The sequence below is a fragment of the Lutzomyia longipalpis genome, chromosome 3, assembly GCF_024334085.1.
Source record: "Lutzomyia longipalpis isolate SR_M1_2022 chromosome 3, ASM2433408v1".
Classification (NCBI taxonomy): Eukaryota; Metazoa; Arthropoda; class Insecta; order Diptera; family Psychodidae; genus Lutzomyia; species Lutzomyia longipalpis.
The window spans coordinates 9,871,016-9,894,890 of NC_074709.1; the positions used below are offsets into that span (position 1 = coordinate 9,871,016).

At 31.2% G+C, this 23,875-nt stretch overlaps 2 protein-coding genes across 35 annotated transcripts; one reads left to right on the forward strand and one right to left on the reverse strand.

Annotated features, from left to right (window-relative positions):
• Positions 1–1,870: 1,870 nt before the first annotated feature.
• On the forward strand, positions 1,871–22,457 carry LOC129791919 (serine protease inhibitor 42Dd-like). 34 transcript variants are annotated; one of them, XM_055830579.1, is made up of 5 exons: positions 1,871–2,092; positions 4,160–4,257; positions 4,334–4,879; positions 5,636–6,023; positions 14,312–14,527. In XM_055830579.1, the coding sequence occupies exons 1-5, from the start codon at positions 2,077–2,079 to the stop codon at positions 14,440–14,442; spliced, it is 1,179 nt and encodes a 392-aa protein (XP_055686554.1). In that variant the 5' UTR covers positions 1,871–2,076; the 3' UTR covers positions 14,443–14,527. The 34 variants fall into 34 exon arrangements, with proteins under 34 accessions (XP_055686554.1, XP_055686557.1, XP_055686549.1 ...); XM_055830582.1 differs by lacking the exon at positions 14,312–14,527 and adding an exon at positions 22,203–22,457 and having other exon boundaries at positions 1,877–2,092; XM_055830574.1 differs by lacking the exon at positions 14,312–14,527 and adding an exon at positions 11,722–11,988 and having other exon boundaries at positions 1,886–2,092.
• LOC129791970 (odorant receptor 4-like) lies at positions 22,347–23,633 on the reverse strand. The gene is made up of 2 exons (XM_055830661.1): positions 22,696–23,633; positions 22,347–22,516 (listed from the first exon to the last, which is right to left on the reverse strand). Exons 1-2 carry the CDS (start codon positions 23,311–23,313, stop codon positions 22,463–22,465), a joined length of 672 nt encoding a protein of 223 aa, XP_055686636.1. The 5' UTR covers positions 23,314–23,633; the 3' UTR covers positions 22,347–22,462.
• Between the last annotated feature and the right edge of the window lie 242 nt (positions 23,634–23,875).

The window sequence follows — 23,875 nt, forward strand, 5'->3', positions numbered from 1 at the left end:
TTAAAAGTCATAGAATTTCTCGTGAAAACTTAAGCTGGAATTTTAAAATAAAGAAGATTTTAAGATGTTTTGAAGAAAACTTTTACAAGAGCTCTCACACTTGCTAAAGTTTTGCGCTATCATATGGAAAAATTTCAGAACACACCCAATACGAACTTCTCTTATATTATGTACATTTGAAAAGCCGGCTATTATGTAATGACTGGTAATCGTTGACCCAGAGAGTAATATTTCTTTTTAACATTTCTTCATGTTTTGATAACAAATTGTCTAAACAAAATGATACAGTGTGTGCCTAAGAAATGGCTGATGAACAAAATAAATATCAATGAGGAAAATTGAGAATAAATATTGAGACCACAGAGTAAATGTTAAATCCATTATGTGAAGAAAATTATACAGAGAAGTATTTGCATAATTTAACTAGAAAAATATTGCTGCGTTATGGAGGTGAGGAAGAAAGTTTGCGTTCTATTTAGAATATTTTTTAGCAGGTATATAACTTGTTCTAAAACTTAAAGGAGTTTATTCGTTTTGTGGGGCTCTCTGAAAGTTACCAAAACAATCAATCAGACAAATTTTTTAATTGTTTTTTACAAGAATTTAGTTTTGGATGCCATAAGAATCCAAATGTTATTAAATCAAAGCTTTTTTCTTTTCATTTGTATATAAAGGAAATAAAACTTAAAAAAAACCCACGAACTTTTCAAGTAATCTTGACGGTCATTAACAAACTAGACGAGATAAAAATGAAATTTCCTTGAAGTCTTCAAAAGATTCTATAATGTATGCATATTTTGATTAATAAGTGAGGTGAAAAAAAAAACAACAGCGAAACAACTGAAGAAGATGAACTCTAATGAAGTAAGAAAAGAAACCGACCTAGACACTGAAATATCAACACCGGCTCAACAGGTTTCACCACTCTCGTACACATAATCTTTGCATAAAGTTTAAACATTTCAATTTATTTGCATCAATAGGGGATAATTTTTTTCTTATCGTTTCTGCGAATTTTCTTGCAAAAAACATAATATTTAAAATATGTATACATAATAAAAATTTCCATCGCAGAAAAATCGGTTCTTTACAAAATTTTTTCTGACTTTAGGCAAAAGGGAATAAAAAAAAATTCTTTAACTCTCTTTACAGTTTAATGGAAAAACGGAAGAAAAACGAGTCAAAGAAAATATTTTTCATTTGGGAATTTCCCTTTTACGTTCATTCTACGAAATGTTATGTTGTTGTGAGTTTAAAACAAAATAAGGAACTGATTATCGCCTTTGGATTTAGAAGACAAAATAATTTTTAGAATTTCAATTTTAAGATAAAAGTAGGAAAACACCAGCTATAATTTTGGAATAAAAAATAGATTTAACAGAAAATGAGTAAAATTTTAGATAATTTTCCTCTTCTCAAAATCTCAAAGCAGATGTTTTTTAAAAAAATGAATTTTTACTTTAAAAAAAATCTTCAAGGAAATTTATTTATTTTACACTCTCTTTCATTCGATGGAATATAATAAATAAGAAAATACATTAACTACCGTGACCATCTTGATTTATTTTCAATTAAAATCTCCCCCTTTATGCCTCTTTATGATTCTCAAATGGTTTCTGAGAAATATTTTTCACGGATTTGTTTGAATTTATTGCCTTTATCGGAAGTGCAAGTGTAAAGAGGAAAAAAAATGAGAAAATCTATTGCACAACATCAAAGGAGAATATTATCAAATACATATTGCTATCGCGGAGAAAATGCGAGTTGAAAAAAAAAATAGAAAAATTCAAACGCGTTGGACGAAAGATGTGACAGTATATGGAGAACGTTGTATAGAAAAAAAAACCCCAATGATGTGGTTTTGTGTATTTAAATGAAATATAATAAATTGCCCGTAACGAAGTTGTGGTGCTGCTGTATAAAAGCCTGATAATTCCCGAAGATGACCAGTTGTGTCTTGAATTTCAACTCACACACTTCTCAAAGTTTTATTTCTTTTTCACAATTTCAGTGTTTTTAGTGCAGTAAAATAGTGATAGTAGTGAATAAGAAAAAATAAATAGGAAAATCACAAAAATGGAATCTCAATTCAGTGAGTTTTCTGAGTTATTGCCTTTGTAGAATTATCTTTTGTATTTTTAGCTCGATTACATTCATGCTTTCGTGTGTGCACAAGGGGATGGTTTAACCTCATTTTCAGTGAAGAAAAGTCACTTTTTGTTGAACAAAATGTATGAGGAATTCTCGAATCTCGCTCAATCTCGACCGATTCCCGAGAAACACTTTAACTTTTTTTATATTAATAATGTTATTTCGATAATGAGATAGGGATCAATCGAAAGCTAATTAAATGTACTTTCGATTGCAAGTGGAATTGTTCAAATTGATCCCTTCTTTTGATCGGAAGAACCTGCTGCCTCACTAAAAGTACTGATTTCTCGGGGTTGGGCATCCCATTGTGTGTGCATGATGTTCAATTTATCTGATAAAGAGTTTTTCCCCTGCGGTGTGATAACATACATGTGTGGAAAACTGATAAAATTCCCCGGAGTTTTGATCGAATAAAAAGTACCCTACCTAGCTGCTGCTAAAATACCAGAAAACCATTTATACGTTCCCCTGTGAGAGAGTGAAGTGCGAGTGTCTTCTTGTGCATTTTTAATTTCTCTGAGGTATTGCAGAATGTGAAAGAATTTTTCCAATTTTCCACACAATTCTAACATGACACATTCGTTCGATCAATTGCACGATTTTTCCATAAATATTCTATTTTTCAACTATTCAGGAAAAAAAGTTTAATTAGTGATTTTTTTTACCAACAATACATTTTTATTATCAGGTGGACGTAAAAACCCAGAAACATTTCTGGTTTTTTCACATTCCGTGATATTTATACCTACCTATATTACTCTCTGTGCCATACATATCAATGAGTATTTTGCTCACTTGACCCGGTGGTTTTGTGATGTAATTAGTGAAATTCTCGTTGTGCTTTTTCATACCGGATTTATCAATATGCTCTAAGTTTTTTTTTGCTCATAATTTTCACAAAAAGCAACACTGTGAGCTGATAATTAAAATAATTGGTTGATGTGCTTTCTATTGGGAAGAATGGGGATAATAGATCAAAAGCGATTTTGTAAGCTTTTTTTTTCTCTGAAGCATTGTGTTTTTCGTTCAATATGCAAAAGGAAAAAAAAATGTTTTTCCTATTGTTCAGAAATGTTCCTTTCGTTGCTCTAACTATATGGAATTGAAGGAATTGAATAGGGCACATTTCGCTTTTCGAGACATTTTTTTTTTAATTTCAGTTTATTTTTATACATTTAAAGCTTTATTCTTTAAAAAAAATATATTAATCATACTATAGTATTTAATTAATAAATAAATACTTTAGCAGAATTTTAGTTAACAATTTAACTTCTTTCGATTCAATCTACAAGAAAATCAAATTCATTGAATTCTTTTAGTTTTTTTCTTGTAAAACATTAAACAAAAAAAAAACTATAAAACACTATTTTCCAAAAACGGACAATAACTTGAACAAGAACTTGAATAATCAATTTCATGAGTTTTTAGTGCTCTTAAAATAATTCTAATGATTTCTCACGACCTTCGTGATTAATATTGAGACGGTTTCAATTTGTTCTGGGCATTTAAGGCAAGATTTCTCTCATTAGAACTCTTAGAATAGATACTAAAAAATATATAAATAAAAATAATCCCTTTTTATAATTTTCTTAAATAAAAAAAACGCACTGAAAAAAAATTTTTTTTTAAAGAAAAATTCGAAAATGCGTGCCTTTAATGCCATCTTCCTCTTCAAACCCAAAGATTACTCAAGGCTAGCAGTGTCAGCGTTTGCTCATACAAAAGCCGGGGAATTTTAATGTTTTTTTCTCTGAACGCATACGCCTCGATTTTTGTGCTCGCCCGAGAAGGCGAATGATTCATTCCACCAGCACAAATAGTTTACGTCATTGTGCGATAAAGATTGCGGGCTTCGATGAAATTCAGTCTTTTGGTGGTGCTCAGTAGAATAAAATCTGGTATTCTAGTCAAGCATTAGGCAGCTCTTTGAATATTTTAATCACTCCTCGCAGTATTCTTGTGAATCAAGCAGTAGGATATTTAGCTGAAGAACTTGTTTAAATTCCAGTGACAACTTTCGTTCTACTCCTCGCAATATCCAGCACAATGGCCGATCCAGTCCCAGTATCCAAGAGTTTCTCCAAATTCGCCATCCAACTCTATCAGGTATGTCAGCAGCATCCTCTTTCAATAGCATTTCCAGGAGTAGAGCATTAAAACATAATTTCTCTTCAATTTGTAGCAATGTGTTGCTGAGAAGGGAGGAAATGTCATTCTTTCCCCATTCTCCGTTCAGTCGGCACTCAGTTTAGCCCTCATGGGGGCCACTGGGGAGACTGCGCGCGAAATGTCCACCGTCATGGGATATGGAACTCAAGATAGGAATGCCATTGCCGACAATTTCGCCACTCTGCTCTCTACGTACAAGGATAGCCCACTCCTGAAGATCGCCAATAAGATTTATGTCCAAAATAAATACCATGTCAAGGCGCAATTCAATGACATTGCCACGAAGAAATTCAATTCTGAGGCTCAATCACTCAATTTTGCCCAGAATGTTGAATCAGCTAAGACAATCAATACATGGGTTGAGGATAAGACCAATGATAAGATCAAGGATCTCATCCCAGCTGATGCTCTCAATGAGGATACACGAATGGTCCTCGTCAATGCGATCTACTTCAAGGGGCTGTGGGAGAATAAATTCAAGCCTGAAGATACGAAAAAGATGCCTTTCCATGTCACAAAGACATCCGAAGTTGATGTTGATATGATGTACACCAAAGCGGTGAGTATTATCTATTTTTTCTTTTATATTTCGGCTGTTGAAATGTCGTATTTGCTGAAGAAATCGCAGTTTTTTATGATATTTGCTTTTGCAGATAGCGAAATATAATTTTATATATAATTCATAGTAGAGAGCTAGTATATAATGAACTTAAAGTAGGTACCTAAGGGAAAATTTAAAGCTACAATTATTGCAATGAACGTTAAATCAAATGATTTTTTTTTCTATTTTATGAAATCCGAAAAGAAAATTAATTAGAAAAGCATCTTTAAGCAGATGAGGTCACGCTAAAACGCTAAAAGAAAGGTCATCTCAAAGTACTCATTGAATAATTAAAAATCACAAAAAAGATATCAAAATTAAATTAATTTTATTAAGGATTAATTAATGGTTAAAGCTCCAAAACATTTTGTTACAAAATTACATAATTTATATGATTTTCGCAAATATGACCAAAAAATTCGCATTAAAAGTAGCTCTTTCCATCACTTTTATGTGTGATTTACTTCAAATTCTTATCACAGTTCATTAGAGAAATCCATTTGCTTCATAAAGCATTTTTTTTGATAACGCTAAGAAAAAAAATTCACTGCAGTACATAAAATTTATCAATTCGATATCAAAATGGAGCTTAACCCCTTCAACTTTCAATTATATATAGCATGGATTGTTGCATAATGAAATGATTTTGATAAACTCCTTCGGTTATCTGTCTATTCAATAAAAAAAATCGAAAAAATTTATTCTTTTCTGCAGAACTTCAAGTATGGAATTCTGGAGGATTTGAACGCCGTGGCTTTGGAGATGCCTTACAAAGATTCCGATTTGTCAATGTTGATCATTTTGCCAAATGAGATTGATGGTTTACCAGCTCTTGAAGCCGCTCTCGGTAACAAGGATTTGAGTGAAATTACCCAGAATCTCTACAAGACGGAAGTCATGGTTTACCTTCCGAAATTCAAGATTGAATATGAGATTGAGCTGAAGAATGTCCTCTCCAAGATGGGAATGGCACAGATGTTTAGCAATGGAGCTGAATTCAAAGATTTGCTCGAGGAGGAAGAGCCTCTTAAGGTTTCCAAAGTTATCCACAAGGCATTTATTGAGGTGAATGAGGAAGGTGCTGAAGCGGCTGCAGCTACTGGTAAGTCGCAAATTAAATTTATTTTGATGCATTTTAGACCCACTGCACGTACCCCATGCTTTATATCTGTTTTTATATATTATGGGGCTGTGGCTTTTGGTAGTTGCGTATTTTCTTCCTTTGAAAAAAAAAATACAGATTTCCCAAAAAAGAGAATTCACCTTCTCTGTAGTATTCTACACTTCTAAATTCATATAGCAAATGCCCAATGTTTAATCACATAATCTTTCCAATATTCATCTTCCTCCTTTATAGGGGTTAATATAAGGCTTAAACGCTCACTTATTGATCGCAATGTGGAACTTTTTACCATCGACCATCCATGTAGATTCTATTTGATGTCCACATCGGATAGAATTGCAATTTTTGAAGGAGCTCTCATTGATTTTCCGCGTGATTCTTTGTCTACTCACGAAGAGCTGTAGGGACATTCCATGCTGTGTAAACATTCTCAGTGAATTTTCACGTTTTTAAATAAATGTCGTTTGCCTTTTCGTTTCATATTTCCTCTGTCTATAGAGAACATACAAAGATGTTAATTTTTATTACAAAATAATTAAATATTTAGCTAAAGAAGATCTTCACATGCATCAAAGATTCGAACCATTACTTATGTGTATGTTTATGAGTGGAAAAAATAGATGGTTCTTACATATGTATGTAAACACATACACACATAGCAAACTTTAAATTTAAACCAATCTTTTCTGTTTCATCTTCTTTTTTTCTCCACGGAGTACAATTTCCTCCCACACAATTTACCTGTTAATTATTGACTTTGTGCAAGAATTCTCCCCATGTTTACACTGAGATCCTAAAATATTTACAGTTCACTAAATTTCTTGTAATTGGTTTGCTCTTCATTATGTTTATACATAGTATACCTGTATTTATGCGATGAAAATATCCAAATCCACCACAGTTCAATCTTCTGTTTTTACTTCACAACAACCCTTCTTGCTATTTTCTGCCCAACTTCTCCCTTGAAAGAAATTATTCAAATTTTTGCAAACGACGTCATAATTCCATTTTATACAAGGAGCTCTATATGAGACTTTGATGTGTCGGCATCTTTATTCTCTCTCAGCTTTTGATTCTGCAAATGCAATAGCTTTTTGGGGATTTGAAATACGGTGAAATCATGCTTTACGTTATAACACTTCTATGTAGCTTCTAAGAGTTTCCACTATCCTTTATCATCCCTATATTGAATTATATATACTATTACATTTCCGCAAATACGCTCGCACGTTCTCACAGGCGTGAAAATTAAATTTTGGGTCTTCAAATTGCAGCTGCTATATGGGATGAATGTCTGAGTCTGCTTGAAATTTCAAGTGAAATCAAAATTAACCATCCATTCATGTTTGCTGTAATGAATGGTTCTTCTGCATTTTTTGTGGGATGCCTAAAAAATCTATAAAAAAAATATTATAAATAAAAATGATTTATTAGTTTATGATGCTGCGATGTCTCGCATGATTTGGGACAAAAATATGTGGGTAAACATAAAAATAATAAGAATAATATTTTCATTCTGCTATTTGGGCTATATTTCTGACAACATTATCATTGTATTCATAATAAAAACAACCGCACGTAATGCAAATTACAGAATATGGCATTTTCTTGTGCTGTAATTGCATTTTATAGAGAAAATAGACATTGAACTTGTTCAAAATGATTTATCACTTTCGGAATAAAAGGAATTATTCAATAAATGTCAAGACTATTTCCATCATTTTATGGGACGATTTTAATCAACAAATAAAAGAGTCTAATAAATTTACTTTGCAATATTTTTAAATATTGCTTTACAACAAACGGAAATTTATAAAGCTTCAACTTTTTTAAACAACTTATAACTGAATCTTGGTGAAAAATTGATGAATTTTCCAAACTTTGAAAGTTTGGAAAGTTTGAAATAAAACCAGAACATTTTAGTTTCAATTTTTTTTTAGTAAAAACACTCTCCTCGAAGAAATTCTGCTTTTGCTTCTGGCAAATTTACTTTGTCTTTCCAAAAGAGAAATTTTTAAATTACTTTTGAAATTCTAAGAAAAATTCACATTTCACAACCTTTGTAGAAAACTCAAAGTCTTCAAATCAAATTTTTCTCTTGAATGAGTCCATAACTAACTTACAATAAGATATTCTTCTATATTGTTTCTTCACATCTACCCCATCTTCCCCTAATACTTATTTCAAAATGAATCAATTTTTAATCGTTTATTAAATTTATTCTTTTGTGAATATAATAAAACAATTATTTCATAATTTAAATTCCCAGCAAGGGACTACATAATATAAAGGAAGATATCGATTTGTCTACCTATTCATTTTTCTATTTTCACAGCTGTATTGGTAGTGAGGAAAACTGCTCGTGTTAGGCATGTTGATACTTTTAAAGCTGATCATTCATTCTTCTATGTAATTAAAAATGCCGAGGAAAAAATGCTTTTCAGTGGAAGAGTTCACAATTTTTAAAATCTATCAGTTAAATACAAATTTTTGTTATTTCTTTTAAAGAAAATACTCTATTATCTACTTCATAAAGTCGTGTTCGTACAATAAAATTTATTCAAATTGACAAAAAAGTGTTTAATTTAATTTGATGGAACTTTTTGCATAAAATTCAAAGTTATTAATACATTCATTTCGACTTTAATTAATTAACAATATTGTTTCATAATGAAATTGAATTAACATAAATAATCATATAAAATGAAAATTGCCTCGGAAATTAATTTGGGAATGAATAAAAAATGTTTCAGGCGTCATCTTTGTCCCGGGATCTGCGCCGATGCCACAAGAAATAGAATTCCTTGTAGACCATCCATTTTATTTTGTTATCCTTAAGGATCCACAGAACATCGTTTTTAGTGGACGTATCTCAAAATTCTAAATTTTCGATTATTATTGTCTTTCAATGTGCAGTAGGTAATTTTTCAATGCAACGAATACCTTTTGAGTCGTTTTTTACGTGAAAAATATCTAATTATTACTTTTAGGACTCTTGATGGTGGATTCATTGGCAACTTATTCTAATCCAGACAAATTTTTGGCCGATCATCCATTTTTCATTGAAATTTTGGAAAAGAAAAATATTATCTTTGCTGGGTCGTTAAAGAAATTGTAAAAAATATCATAAGGAGGAGCTTTATGTATGTACTGCTTACCTCAAATTATTTTAAAAACTACCTCATTTGTTTCTTAAATAAAACAAGAACGTTAAGAAACTATATTATAATGAGCACTAACTAAAATGATAATGGCTTGAGGGATGTTAAATATTTCATATTGTTGCTCATACTGTCCGAATTTTCTTTTAAATTTTTTTTCATTATAAATGATATATTTTTGGGAATATATTTTCTACAATACCTACCTATAATTTTTTCAGCTGTTATTTTCATGTTCGGTTCTTCACCATATCCTAGGCAATATCCTAAATTCTTCGTTGATCGTCCATTTTACTTTGCCATTCTTCAAGATTCACATTATACCATCTTTAATGGACAAGTTCAGAAATTCTAAATTTAAAAAAAAAATGTGACAAAATTGTGCATCAATTAATAATCTAATGAATTTATAATCCATATTTAGTTGTTTAGTGTAAAAAGTGTGAGCAATAAAACAAGTTTTTAATTGGCAATATATTTTTTAATAAAATTTTTAAATGGTTTATTTTTCCATTTATGAATGATGAACTCTTCCAACTGTTAAATTTCAAAAATTTTGAATCTATACTTATAGAAATTGAAGAATTTTAAACTCTATTTATACTAATGATGGCTTTTCACTTGAATCTCACTGATGTTTCACACACTGTCGCAAGATTTCTGGCTGTTTTTTTATATTATTTTATTTACCTTTATGGATAAAACCTCCTATTGTATTTATAAATTTTTCAGGTGTTATATTCATGCTGGCTTCTATACCAGCCCCTAAACAAGAAATAATTTTCCACGCGGATCATCCATTTTTCTTTGCAATTCTTCAGGATTCACATTATTCCATCTTTAATGGACAAGTTCAGAAATTCTAAATTGCAAAATTTGAAGACAAACAATTCTGCGTGAATAAAAACTAATATAATTTCTATTAAGTTGTTTACTATGAGCAAAATAAAGTACATTTAATTGGCAATAAATATAAAATTTTATTTTTAAATTCTTAGGTGACGCTTCAACTAAATATATTTTGAAGTTTCTAAAAAGAAAATACATTTACACTAGATAGACGCCATACGGCAACAAATGACTCTGTGTATTTAAACGCCGTGTAATAAAATGCTGCTAAATTAACCCGACTGGCAAGAAAGATGCAAATGTTCGTTCTTGATTTTTAGCTCCTTCTGATTTCAGAGGAAATTTGTTAAAAAGTTAGTGAAAGGGTTATTGAATATTTGAGTAATTAAGAGATGTGTGCAGTCAGTCAGAGAATGTTATAAAGAAAATGACAGCATCCAATCCTTAAAAATACTAGGACGGCCGGGTAGACTTTTTCGACGAAATTAATTTTTTACGTCATACGTATAAAAACAATTTTCGAGTACTATATATTCTTCTAATATATTCCATCAAATATGGTGTCGGAAGTAATTCCATCCAATCTAATTGATCCAACCAATTAAAAGTGATATCGGCCAATGAAAATTGCATGCTCTACTTCCCAAGCTTAAAATTCTTCATTTCACAATAAAAATTCTTTTCAACGAAGAGTTGAGAATTTGAGCAAAAAAATATTTTTTCCACAGGAGCTCTGTATGTTACACGATCAGGACATGAGACACTTTTCCTTGAAAAACTCAGAGTGGATCATCCCTTCTTCTTTGCAATACTTTCCACAAATAGAGTCTCCGTTTTTAGTGGAAGTGTTCGGAATTTGTGAAAATTCTTCTCAGTTTGTGTTACTGGAAATGTTTAACTAAAAACTTCGTTAAGTGTTAGCTTTCTTTTATTGAAAAAAAAAAAATACTTCATTCAATAAAATTTTATAAAGTTTTTCATATGATGAATTATATAGCCCTTATTCATTTACATTAATTTTCAATATGTATTTAACGACCTATTTAGACCTTTGAAAAAATTAAGACTTAAAGTTTTTTTTTTGAAGTCATTGAAATTCAAAAGATTTCCCCACTAAATAATAAAATAATTCATATAAGTGTTTAAGCTTTTGTGATTAACTTTTAACGTGTAAAAGCTCATGGGATATCTGCATGAGTGAATTAAAGTTGTTGTGGGATTTTTTGTGGATTTAAAAAAATGTAATTGGTTGTATCTTCGCAGGTATAATATTCGTTGAATATTCTGCACGTTACATTAAAGAAGACATATTGAATGTGAATCATCCGTTCTTCTTTGCAATTCGAAATACCGAAGGAACCGTTCTCTTCAATGGAAACGTTCGCAATTTCATAAAATAAATTGGCAAATTCTTGAATGAAAACAAAAAAAACTTGGTAAAATTTTATTTTCTATTCTTTTTTTCATTGATTTCGGACGACATGCAAATAATTTGGTTTTCTTTGGTTTTTCTCTCAATCACAAGAGCAATCATCAAAAAATAACTTGAAAAATTCGTCTCAAACATTTTTCATTTCATTCTTTTTAATTTTTCTTTTGTGATGGATAAAATATTCTCATTGTTTGTTTGGGAAATTCTTAGGAAGATATTATTCTATTTTCCGCAGGAGCTATCTTTCTCACAAGAACAGCACATGTGGCAATATTCCGAAAGACATTCAAGGTGGACCATCCCTACTTCTTTGTAATCAAATCCAATGAAAATGTTCCAGTTTTTAGTGGGAGTGTCAAGGAATTTTAACGCACAATGAAAACTTTTTTAAGCTAACTTTTTCTTCCTAAAGTAACTCGGCTTATATAGTTTCACTACATTCTTACTATGTTGTTTTAGTATTTCCCTGGTACAACGAATAAAATGTGATGAAGAACGTTAATGGATTATTTTTTTTTATTTTAGAATTCTTTCTTACCCTAATTTGTAGTCTTTGATAGATCTTTTCTTCTTGTGATTAGTTTTTTTTCCCAAGTTCTGAGAAATAATGGAAAATGGATGTAGGTAATAATTATGGTTGAATTTGCTGTTGAATAATTTTAGATGAATAACATGTGAATTATGATATTTATCATAATTTCAGGTTTAATCGTGGATGTTAGAATCAGCCTGCATTACATGTTTTCGAGAATTTTTCAAGCTGATCATGCATTTTTCTTTTTCATTAAGAATTCCGAAGGATCTGTATATTTTTCAGGGAGTTTTCATAAAATGAAATAAATAATTTTGCAATCAAGTTCATGTTTTAAGATTTACGAAACTATCTTCTCTTTATGTTCTCTTTGGCATTTCCTTTCTACATCTAAATTCTATTCTATGATTAAAAAAAATAAAACTATGAAATAAACTGTTTTAAAAACACGTGAAGCTACCGAAAATGTAGTTTACATAAGCTACAAAGTGATTGAACTCTGGTCAGTGGCTTGCAGTGGTCCTGTTTAATTATAAATGAATATATTTTATTAATACAGTGGGACCCCAGTACAACGACCACTTGATTATACTACTCTCGCGCATTGAAAATAATGAGTGCGAAGAGTACATCCGAGTGGTTGTTGTACTGGGGTCCCACTGTAATCAAAATATAGTCTGCGTATGATACTAACAAAAAAAGCAAATAATAAATATTCGTGGCTTTTTTCATTGCAGTCGATTAATTTTTTTGTGGAGAATTTCAATATTAAACACTTCAAAGAGGACAAAATTATTGCCAATACAGCTCACTTAATTACCTGTACAGCTTGTACATTAATTAAATATTGATTGACAGTCATTTTATATTTATTTTACTGAAAATTATATTCAGTGAAACAAACTTGAGTGTGTTATTATTAATTCTTCCGAAAAAAATTGTGGGAAAGAGGACTTATGTATATATTTCAAAAATTAATTATTTTTAAGTCTTTCATCAATATTATCTCTGTGGGAAACTGGGGCAAACTTTGTTATGAAAAGAAATTTAAAAATTTCAGAGCGCTGAAAATTAACTAATTGGTTCTAGCTAAAACTTTTTTAATACTTTAGGGAAACTACAGAAATTATTTTCTCATTTTTCTCCTATTTATTTTAAATTTTCTTTCAGTCCTATTAAAATTAAAAATATTTCTAAAGATCCATAACTCATCTTTTTAGCTTTTTCGATTTCTTTTTTTATGCTTAATTTTTCAAAATCATTCTTAATTGTTTATTTTTCTTGTCGGGCTGAAAAACTTAAAAAAATACATAAGATAAAGGATATTAGGTACCTATTCTAAATTTCATAATTTTATTTAATATTTTTTTCTGTTAGGGAGATCAATTCAAAAATTTTCTTATTTTGTAGGTGTTATAATTGCTCCATTATCAGTTCGTCGTGAACTTAAGTTTACTGCAAATCATCCCTTCGTTTATGTCATTCGATCCAAAACTGAAACACTCTTCGTTGGTGCTGTGAAGAAATTTTAAAAATCTGTGAAAACTCTGGTTCCTGAATAAATGAATGAATATTAATGATAAGCTAGAACTTTTTTTTGCTGAGGTATACATTGACAATGAGAACGATTGCAATGAGGTGTTAGGACATTTCAAAAAAAAAATTCTTTAAATTTAAATATACCTATTGGTTAAGGTTAACCCTAAGGTTTCTTTTGATTCTAAAGCGTACTACAAAATCATACTACACCATAAACCTTCTGTTCAGGCATTCATTTTATATTATTGGTGTAAAGTTTTTTTTTCTAAAAATATTTTCCTGTTGCCAACAATCTTTCATGTAACTTTTAGCCCTTAAATGGTAAACTGAAACACTTTTGCATTCAATCTTTGAATTGTAAATCAATTTTTTTTAAAGAAAATTCTGGAAACTTTTCTTTTTAGGCTCTACATTTCAAACGTTTGGAAAACGTCCTAGAATAGATTTTATGGCAGATCATCCCTTTGTCTATGCTATTCAATCCAATGAAATCAATACAATATTCTTAGGTGCTGTTAAGCAGTTTTAAGAGAATTTCTTATGAAGACAACATTTGCAGAAAATAATATTAAATATTATAAAATTATCTTGAAAAAAAAAATGATTTCACTGTATTTCTATCCCTTTATGTGTTCTCTGTTTTTAATTTTGTAAATTAACGAGCTTATGTACCTCTCAATGTGCTTTACTACATATTTGGTTCTCATGAGAGGTTTGAGGATTGTCCTGAAAATGATTTCTTCCTCTGTTTCAGCTGTCTTATTTATGCGTTGCATGGCAATGGATCCGACCGTCTTCAAAGTTGATCATCCGTTTATTTATACACTCAAAACACCAAGAGAAATTCTCTTTATGGGCTCTTATGCACAAAAATGCGACAACTAATAATATAAATACTGCACTATATACCACTGAAATTGATTAAAAAGAAAAAACTTTGAGAAGTGTGTAATAAAATCCTTAAAATCAATCATAAATTTTTCATATCTTTCTGCTGATAAAAGTTTTATTAATTTTTTTTAAGTTTTCTTTTGAAAATTAATTCAGTTCATAGTGCTGCGGTGAAGTGGAGATGGGGTGGAAATACGTGAGTGAATAAAAATCAAATGAATTAATCTAATTAGGTATATTAGGATCTAAAACTTGCATTTAAAGTAGATTTAAAGATGGAATTTAACTCGTTTTCATTTCTAAAGGCATATAAGAATTGTAATTGACGCCCTCAAAGGATTGACCTCTTTATTCCAAAAATCCTGAATTTACCTCATTATATACACAACGTTTTCTTCTCCTTATTCATTTTCTAAGCTGCAATATACGAAATTTCTCTTTGGGGAATTTAATTCTTGCACAGAGAAGATGTAATCCGTAACACTCTGGAGAAATTACGTTCTGGATAATTAAATTAACTTAATGGCCGACAATTTAATCATACCGCATAAAAACTTCCTAATAAATCACTAAAACGATGGTAATATGAAGGATTAAAAGAAGCAAAAAACTTCCAGTCAGCACTTTTTGGCAATTAAAATTATTTCATTCGTACTTGCAATTCATTTCTTGCATTTAAATTGAAACGTTTTCCTAATTTGTCGAATGAAACTTTCCATATAAATCATCTCTTTGTGCAAAAAAAAGCTAGTCAATGTTTTAGTTGAGTTTTTCTCTTTCTGTCTTTGCTTTCTTAGCGCAATTTATGTGGAGATTTCAAGTGAATTCTCGCAGAAAATGTTTAAAGTGTTGAACGTTGACTTGGTGGTGTAATAAATCTATTTCATGTCGCAAATTGTAATCCAAAGAATAAACTGCAAGAGTAACTTATTGAAAACTTTACAGCAGTTTTAGCGTGCTTCACCACAAGTGTACATATGGCTAAACCCAGAATATATTTTAAAGCCAATCATCCGTTTTTGGCTCTCGTAAATACGCCCCATCGTTATGTTTTATTTGCAGCTTCAGTTACTAATTTTCCTTAAAAAATGTATAAAATTATTTTACAATAAAAGTTAAAAAGTTTCCTACAAGAAAAGCTTTTTGGGAGATAAGATTTTCTCTTTTATCGTGGATAATCAAAGACGGAGTGAGGAATCTATTCAAATTCCTATCTGACTTTAAAGAAAATTCGCATTTAATCTCTCTGATTGTGATATAAATCTTTTATTTTCTTTCCTTTCAATTTGTCAGTTATAAGATTTTTGCTATTCTGGGAAAAATCTTATAAAATTTTGACAATCGGATTTTTGAAGGAAAATTATTTTCCCGGGGCTCTTAAACGATCCATCTGTCAATATTTTAAAATAACTTTTAAGTTGTTAGAAAAGATAAGAGAAGATTTTTATCAGAATCTACACACTAAAAATAATTTTAGTTAATTTGCTACTAAATTCACCGTAAATGTACTTTTACGAGAAAATTTATCTTTTTTAAACGTAAAACCAGTGAATTTCCTAGGATTATGGTTAAATTAAATAATTCTTCTATTTTATTAGGAAATTGATCTAGTTATAAAAATTTTTAGTAAAAAACCTTAACCTTGTGACAACACACAACTTAGAAGAATTGAAGCACTCTGCATTAAAAAACTAAGAGAGGTTTCGTACTTTTTACGGTGAAAATAAACTATTTTCTTCAGCTTACAGGAAATTTATGTTCAAAAAGACTAAAATTTTAGTAAAATAAAAAAACTAAGACGTCCACAGAAATACCGTAGAATGCCCATTCCGTAAAATTTACGATGAAAAATTTTTTAGTGTGTTCTCCAATGTATAAAGTTTTCCTTTAAAGTTTTAAGAAGGTGAATTCACAGAGTGTTTAAAATTTTCATTTTGTATATAACATACACTACCCTAAAAAAGTTTCCGGGCAAGGAAAAATGGGGTATTTTTGAAGGCAAATTTCAAGTGGCTATATCTCCGGCTGTGGTCAACCGATTTTCAAAAATTTATTAGTTTTGGAAAGGTACATTTCTCACCTTTCCAAAACTGGCAAATTTTTGAAAATCGGTTAACCCGTTATTTATTGGCAGCCATTTTGGTAAAGCTAGGAAAAAGCTTATTTTTCACGATTTCACAAATTTTGACTTTGACCTCTTGCATCTTGGCCGCTAGTGCACCGATTTTGATGAATAGATAGTCGTTGGAAAGGTAATTTAATTCCCTTTCCAGATCTGCTAAATTTTTGAAAATCGGTCAAGCGGTTCGGTTGTAACAGTCATTCTATTGAACTATAGTGAAAAAATACACTTTTGACTATATCTCAGCTTAGGGTTGACCGATTTGGACAAACTCGGATTCAAATGGTAGCTAATAATGCCCTCTAACTTTTAAAAAAAATTTCATCCCGATCCGTCACGTGGTTCTTTTTTAATGTTTTTTTATGTGACCCCCTTATGTTACAAAAAGTGTACCCTAACTTCATTCGCTTCCCAGATTTTTTTATAAGTTACACCTGGCTCAAATTTCATCAGAATTAATAGTAGATATTATCATCTATCTTTTAAAAAAAATTTCACTCAAATCCATCAAGGGGTTCTCCTGTAATGTCAATTTTTGTGAAGCCATGACCCATTTTTGCGTTAAAAGTTGTCATTTTGACTTAAGCAATCCATCAGCTCTTGAGCGTGATTTGACTCAAATCCTTGTTAAATCGTCTTAAAAATGTTAGTAAAGATGTCCTGGACCTTATTTTGATTTGTTATCCCCATTTAATGAAAAAAAAAAATTTGACGATTTTTCGCCCAAAATCTTAATATTACCAACCTCAAGAGCCACAATATGAGTATTAGCAGATTTCAAGTTAGGAATTTATTATTTTTATTTAGAATCAAATCCCATTGGCATAACAATATAAAAGAAGGTCAAGGATGTTTGTACAAATATTTTAAATACAATTTGAGTCTTGATTTAGTGGGGGGAGGGGGGGTATAACAGGTAAAAGACAAAAATCGCGCATAGCTTCACAAAAATTGACATTACAGGAGAACCCCTTGATGGATTTGAGTGAAATTTTTTTAAAAGTTAGATGATAATATCTACTATTAATTCTGATGAAATTTGAGCCAGGTGTAACTTATAAAAAAATCTGGGAAGCGAATGAAGTTAGGGTACACTTTTTGTAACATAAGGGGGTCACATAAAAAAACATTAAAAAAGAACCACGTGACGGATCGGGATGAATTTTTTTTTTAAAGTTAGAGGGCATTATTAGCTACCATTTGAATCCGAGTTTGTCCAAATCGGTCAACCCTAAGCTGAGATATAGTCAAAAGTGTATTTTTTCACTATAGTTCAATAGAATGACTGTTACAACCGAACCGCTTGACCGATTTTCAAAAATTTAGCAGATCTGGAAAGGGAATTAAATTACCTTTCCAACGACTATCTATTCATCAAAATCGGTGCACTAACGGCCGAGATGCAAGAGGTCAAAGTCAAAATTTGTGAAATCGTGAAAAATAAGCTTTTTCCTAGCTTTACCAAAATGGCTGCCAATAAATAACGGGTTAACCGATTTTCAAAAATTTGCCAGTTTTGGAAAGGTGAGAAATGTACCTTTCCGAAACTAATAAATTTTTGAAAATCGGTTGACCACAGCCGGAGATATAGCCACTTGAAATTTGCCTTCAAAAATACCCCATTTTTCCTTGCCCGGAAACTTTTTTAGGGTAGTGTACATATGTAGGTACATAAATAAATTCAATCCATTTGGCAAATGATTCCACACAGAGATGCACACGAGAGTGATTTATTGAAAACATTGCAACACTTTCTAGAATTTGGAGTGAAAATGCCCACGGGATGGTCTAAAATTGTATTTCAACACAAATATAAAATCTATATAATTTTTTTGGCTTTCGTAAATACGCCCCTATTGCAAAAATTAGCTCTGCTAAGCTTTAGTCACGTGTTTTTCACTAATAATGCTGTGAAAATTTTGTATTATGTGTCGCTGTAATACCTTAAAACGATTTTAGCAAGTTTAGTTTCGTTGCGCAATATTGTACGCAAAACATATCAGTTTTCACGTTTTGTTGGAGAATTTCATGGAATTTATTACAAAAGGATTTTCGTGAATATTTTAGAGCACTCTGTAGCTTTTTGCTTATGTACAGAGCTTTTGAATATTTCTTTGATTTAATGAAGAAGCGTGATAATTTAAATTTGGTCTTTTTCACAGCTGTAATTGTCATGACATTTGCTGCAGTTTTCCCGGAAGAAATGCGCATTGACCACCCATTCTACTTTGCAATTGTGGATTCAAAGACACATATGACGTATTTCAGTGGTTCAATTGCCAAAGAGAATTTTCAGTAAATGAAAATTTTGTACAGAATTCAATCATATTTTGTGCATCAACACCAGGCTATGTATGTTGGATGAAGAGGATGGAGAATAAACAAAAAATAAATAAATAACAGAAAACATCACATGTTGAGAAAAATAATATTCATTCGCGAATATGATGCAATATGGGGAAAAGCTGGGAAATTGCAAAATGTATCACAAAGCTGTTTCGGAGAATATTGAGAATGAAGAGGACGATATTGCTGTTGTGCCCAGGTAACCGTTCACCAAAGTTAAATTGCAGGTTGGGGTCCAATTAGCGAACTTTGCAAATTCCCTGCTGTCCAGAACACAAAGAGTGTGTGAGGTAGCAAGGGGGGGTGGGAGAGGTGTGGGTGTGCGGGATGTCTGCATGAGCGGGAAAGTACATTGCATATTTTGCATGGATGGTAATCCATTGTTTGGTATGGCACATCAGTAAGTGACTATTACAATCTTGATGACAATTAATTCAACTCTCTGACGGAAATTCCCTTTTCCAAGAAGGGTATCCATTTGCAATGAGCTATGTCCTCTCTAACACACAAACAATAAGGGACTAAGGAAGGAAATATTTGTTTTACTATGTTTCCCATTTTGATCTACAAACTTCAATCACTTCAATGTTGTATTTAATTTATTTCATTTGAAGCACCTTTTGAGGGTAGTTTTAATTAAAAATGTTGACGAGTATTTAACGACAACACACCCAAACTACTCAATTCCCATTTACCAACCCCTTTTTTCTCGTATCAAACCCAATGGAATATACTCGTGTTAATTAACACGCTCCAAAATGCAATTTTTTCTTCTGCATATATACGTTACGTGGATGTATGCCCAACGATGTGGACCAGACTGTGAGAATTTGCAGATACGTTATAGAATAAATTGCATTCTATCTCTTCTTCAAATTCACAATCATACCTCAACATTTATTTTTGCTCCCATTCACATGGAGTTCCACATACCTTTACATACTTCTCCTTGGCGTGGGTGTTTCTTCGTAAGGTGGTATTCCATCGGGTCAGTTCACATGGTTGAAGTGCTAATGAAGCGTACACAAATTACAAGGATGCTCATATATATACAAAGTACATAACTAAGCACAAGAATTTATTGCTATTTTTGGCGTGTGAATGAGCATCAAACACTAAATTGCCAATTGATTTGCACACTCAACAAAACCCGTCCACCTCAATCATGTCAATTGCAATTTCTTTCCCTTCAAGTTCTCCCCATAATCTCCATGTAGATACTCTCTATCGACACACGAAATCATTTTATTAGTTTCACCTATCATAGGATTATTTAATGTTGTAGGAAAATGTTATTCCATACGATATACCATCGTGGTATCCCAGTGAGTAGGATAAATAGCATCCGGTTAACCTTGATAGCGGTCAAATAGGTAACAAAGTTCTGTCTTTTGAAAAAAATCGAAGGAAAAGTAAAGAGAAATTATTTATTTCTTAAAATTGAAATTCAAAGATTCAAAATGAGTTCATATAACGTATTTGCATAACGGTCATCAAGTAGATCTCAGCAGCATGAAATTAAATCTGTTACACATTCACAAAGGATTTCGTGTTTGCAAAAGGATCCACATCTTTCGGACAACTGACTCCTCCGAGTCCAAGTCAAAGAGCTATTATAATGAGAACCGTAATTGGTGCCTGAGGAAGGAGAAATAAAGCTGCGAAACGTAGCAAAAAATAATAAACGAGGAATTTCAAAAAAGGTCAGATCCCGCGTTTGACTCCACCAACATTGAGAAATGACCGAAGTCCAATATAAATTTGAATATTAAAGGATTGCATTGCATCTGCGAATTTATTCACATCCTCAACCCTTTAAAATCCATTGGGTCATACGCTGACCCAAAGGCTCAATTTTGAAAATGTTTCATTTTGTAAAGATATTTTATGAATATTCAGTTCAAATTAGTACAAGACTATGTCTTTACAATTCTTGATCATTTTATGACCACAAAAGGACATTCCCAAGGACCCACAGGATCAGGAAGGACGAAAAACTGAAAATTTTTGAGTTGGAATTTTTTGCCAAAAATGTCTTATTTGAGCTCAAAGAAACCCATAAAAATTATTTTTAGTTCAATCAACTTGCTAGATTGATCGCGGAACTTAAAGGCTTAAAATCATCCGTAATTGGTTCTACCTTCATTTATTCCATATTCGAAAATTGATCCGTTTTAGCACAGGTTTTATCCTACTTTATACGCATCCTCACGGTTCTGCATGTACTTACAAACTAATTATTTTTTTCACAAACGGCTTCATATCATAAGTTAATCTTTATCTGAGAACTAATCCGCATAATTAACCTTTTCGCGGCCATATAGAAACGTAGATTCATTGAAATATTTTTTTTGATTGATCCTTTGTATTCTTAAGAATTTTTTTTAAATCGGATTTTCAGTTAAATATTTTGGTTAAAAAATTTTATCAAATAAAAAAACTAAAATAACATTTTATCAAAAGACTTATTATAAATATACGTAGGTTTCCAAGAAGGGGATTTCTCCGTTGAAACGTTTTTAGATAATCTCTCCTAATAGAAATAATTACCTAATTTGCCTAATTTAAATCCAGCAAAATTCAATATTTTTACTTTAGGTAAATCGATTCTTTTTTTTTTCAAAATAAAACCGTTTTATTGAAATATGTTATGTCTATTATATCTAGCAATAATAAGTGTGGAGAAAAGTTATAATTTCTATTGCCACAACTTAAATTTATTAATCGGCTTTGAAAACTATAACTTTGGGACAAATTATTGTAACGTTCCACGATGGCTTAACTCTCTGCACTCTCATGTGGTGAACTTTACATTCCAATTTCAATTTGCAAATTTACTTTTGCACTGTTTCACCGAAAGATCTTCAAATGGTATTCAAATTGAATTTTAGAAAAGTCAATTTAGGTGTTCTTGATAACAATTTGAAATACAAGGAATGGCTACATTGGCGATGTCATAGTAAAATAAAAGTAAATTGAGAGTTGTCTAAAACAAGCATTTCAAAAAAGTCAAGAAATTTGCTTTATTTAAATTAAATTACGGGCGAACTTAGGGGAAATTTGTATAGAAAGAAATCACTACATTGTGTTTAATCTAATCACGCTAAAAGTAGATTAAATTAGCTCTATTATTTACTAACCTTTCGCAGAATTTAAATAGAGTATGACGGAAACAATCGTATACCGTAAAGAAGGAATCTTCAAAGAACTTTTCTTTCCTAATTGAGCATGCAAAACTCCTTCACGTTGAATTTTATGTTGTTATGTTGAACTTTTTAACTTTCAGGATTTACTATTGTTGCTCTGAGTTATACTGCACCAAAGAAATTTAAAGCAAACCATCCATTCTACTTTGCCATCGTCAGTTCGAAGGAGAAGCTGATTTTCTTCAATGGACATCAAGAAACATTTTAGTAATAAAAAAATAAACTTTTACAGGAAAGGTCAGTATTTTGATACACAAATATGAAATTTTTCCTACAATTTATTATATAATTTCCTTATTCTGTGAAATAAATATGCATGACTGAAAAAAAAAAAACGAATTTATTGAAGTACAGTATAAGCGATACTTGCATAAGATGCAGCAGCTTTTATGATCTGTAAGTAGAAGAAATTTTATTATTACTTTTACTTAAAAATTAATTAGTGAACATATAATTCTTAAAAAAAAAGAAATAAATCAAATCGATTCGATTAAAGGAAAACTTTTCTTGTGCAAAAAAATACACGTATCTCCACATTCCCCTAAAATTAAATAAAAGAAAGAATTAATTTACCTGAGCAAAGGTGTAGATTGATATAACTCCAAATCCAAATGCCTCAATTTTAGCTGGTCTTTGGAATCTTGTTAGAAGGAGAAGAAGATTCTTTTGGCTTTCAATGGGCATTTCGTACCATTTTGTCATGTAAAGTGCCTCTGCAATGGCCTCTGAGCTATTCTGTAGGAGTTGTCCGAAGAAGCAGAGAATAAAAATTTGCGACAAGACTATTGCAACGCAAACAAGTGCCGCTAGAACGAACTTTGCATTGAATGATTGGAAAATATACAAAATCGTGCAGAGGTAGAGGATGATCGTTATGAGTTTGTGGAAGTAGACGTGCCAATAGCAGTGGAGTAATGTCTTTGAATTTGCCGTAACAATTTGGTGAATTTGGCAAATTGTTCTGAGGATATCTTTGCTGTTTTTTTGGGCGACTTCTGGTTCATTAAGTTCCTCAATTAGTTCCAGAATAGCTTGATTTTCACCACGATAATAGCAGATTGTCGTCATGATCACCGCATCTGCGCCCATTATTGCTTCGAGGATTGCAAAATAGAGGAGAATTTGGTAAGTGATGTTACATGGATAGAAAAATAGACTACTTTGAGGAATTCCAGGGATAAGAAAGAGCATTGGAGCAGTAAAGTTTGTCAGGAATAGGTCAAAGGATGTTATAATTATGCCACCAATTGACACAAAAATTATAAATATCCTAAAAAGAATTTACAAAAAAAATTATTAAAATAATATATTGAGAGCTTTTTGGTAAAATCTTACTTTGTCCACTTCAAGGCAACTTTAATATTCTCCTCGAGGTGTTTCTTTCGAATCGCCCAGGAAGCTTCCTTTGAATCCATCATTCCATCAAAGTAGGAAAACATGTTGAAGAATTCATCCCTGTAGTAGATCATCATGAGCAAATAAACCAACAAGCACTGATGTATCCCAATTAAGAAGACAATATTGAAGGCAAACGCTAGTAAATCACTCAAATCAAAACGATAGAGAAGATTCCATAAAATGCAGTATTGACCGAAAATTAAAATCATCGGATAAGTTAAAAGTTTGATTTTTTCAATTCCAAATCGCGAACAAATGGGTAAGAAATCACCGCGAAAAATACAAAAGAATGTTGCAACAATTCCCTTGAGCTCACTGTGATGATCCTTAATCATTCTGACAACTTTAATTAGTG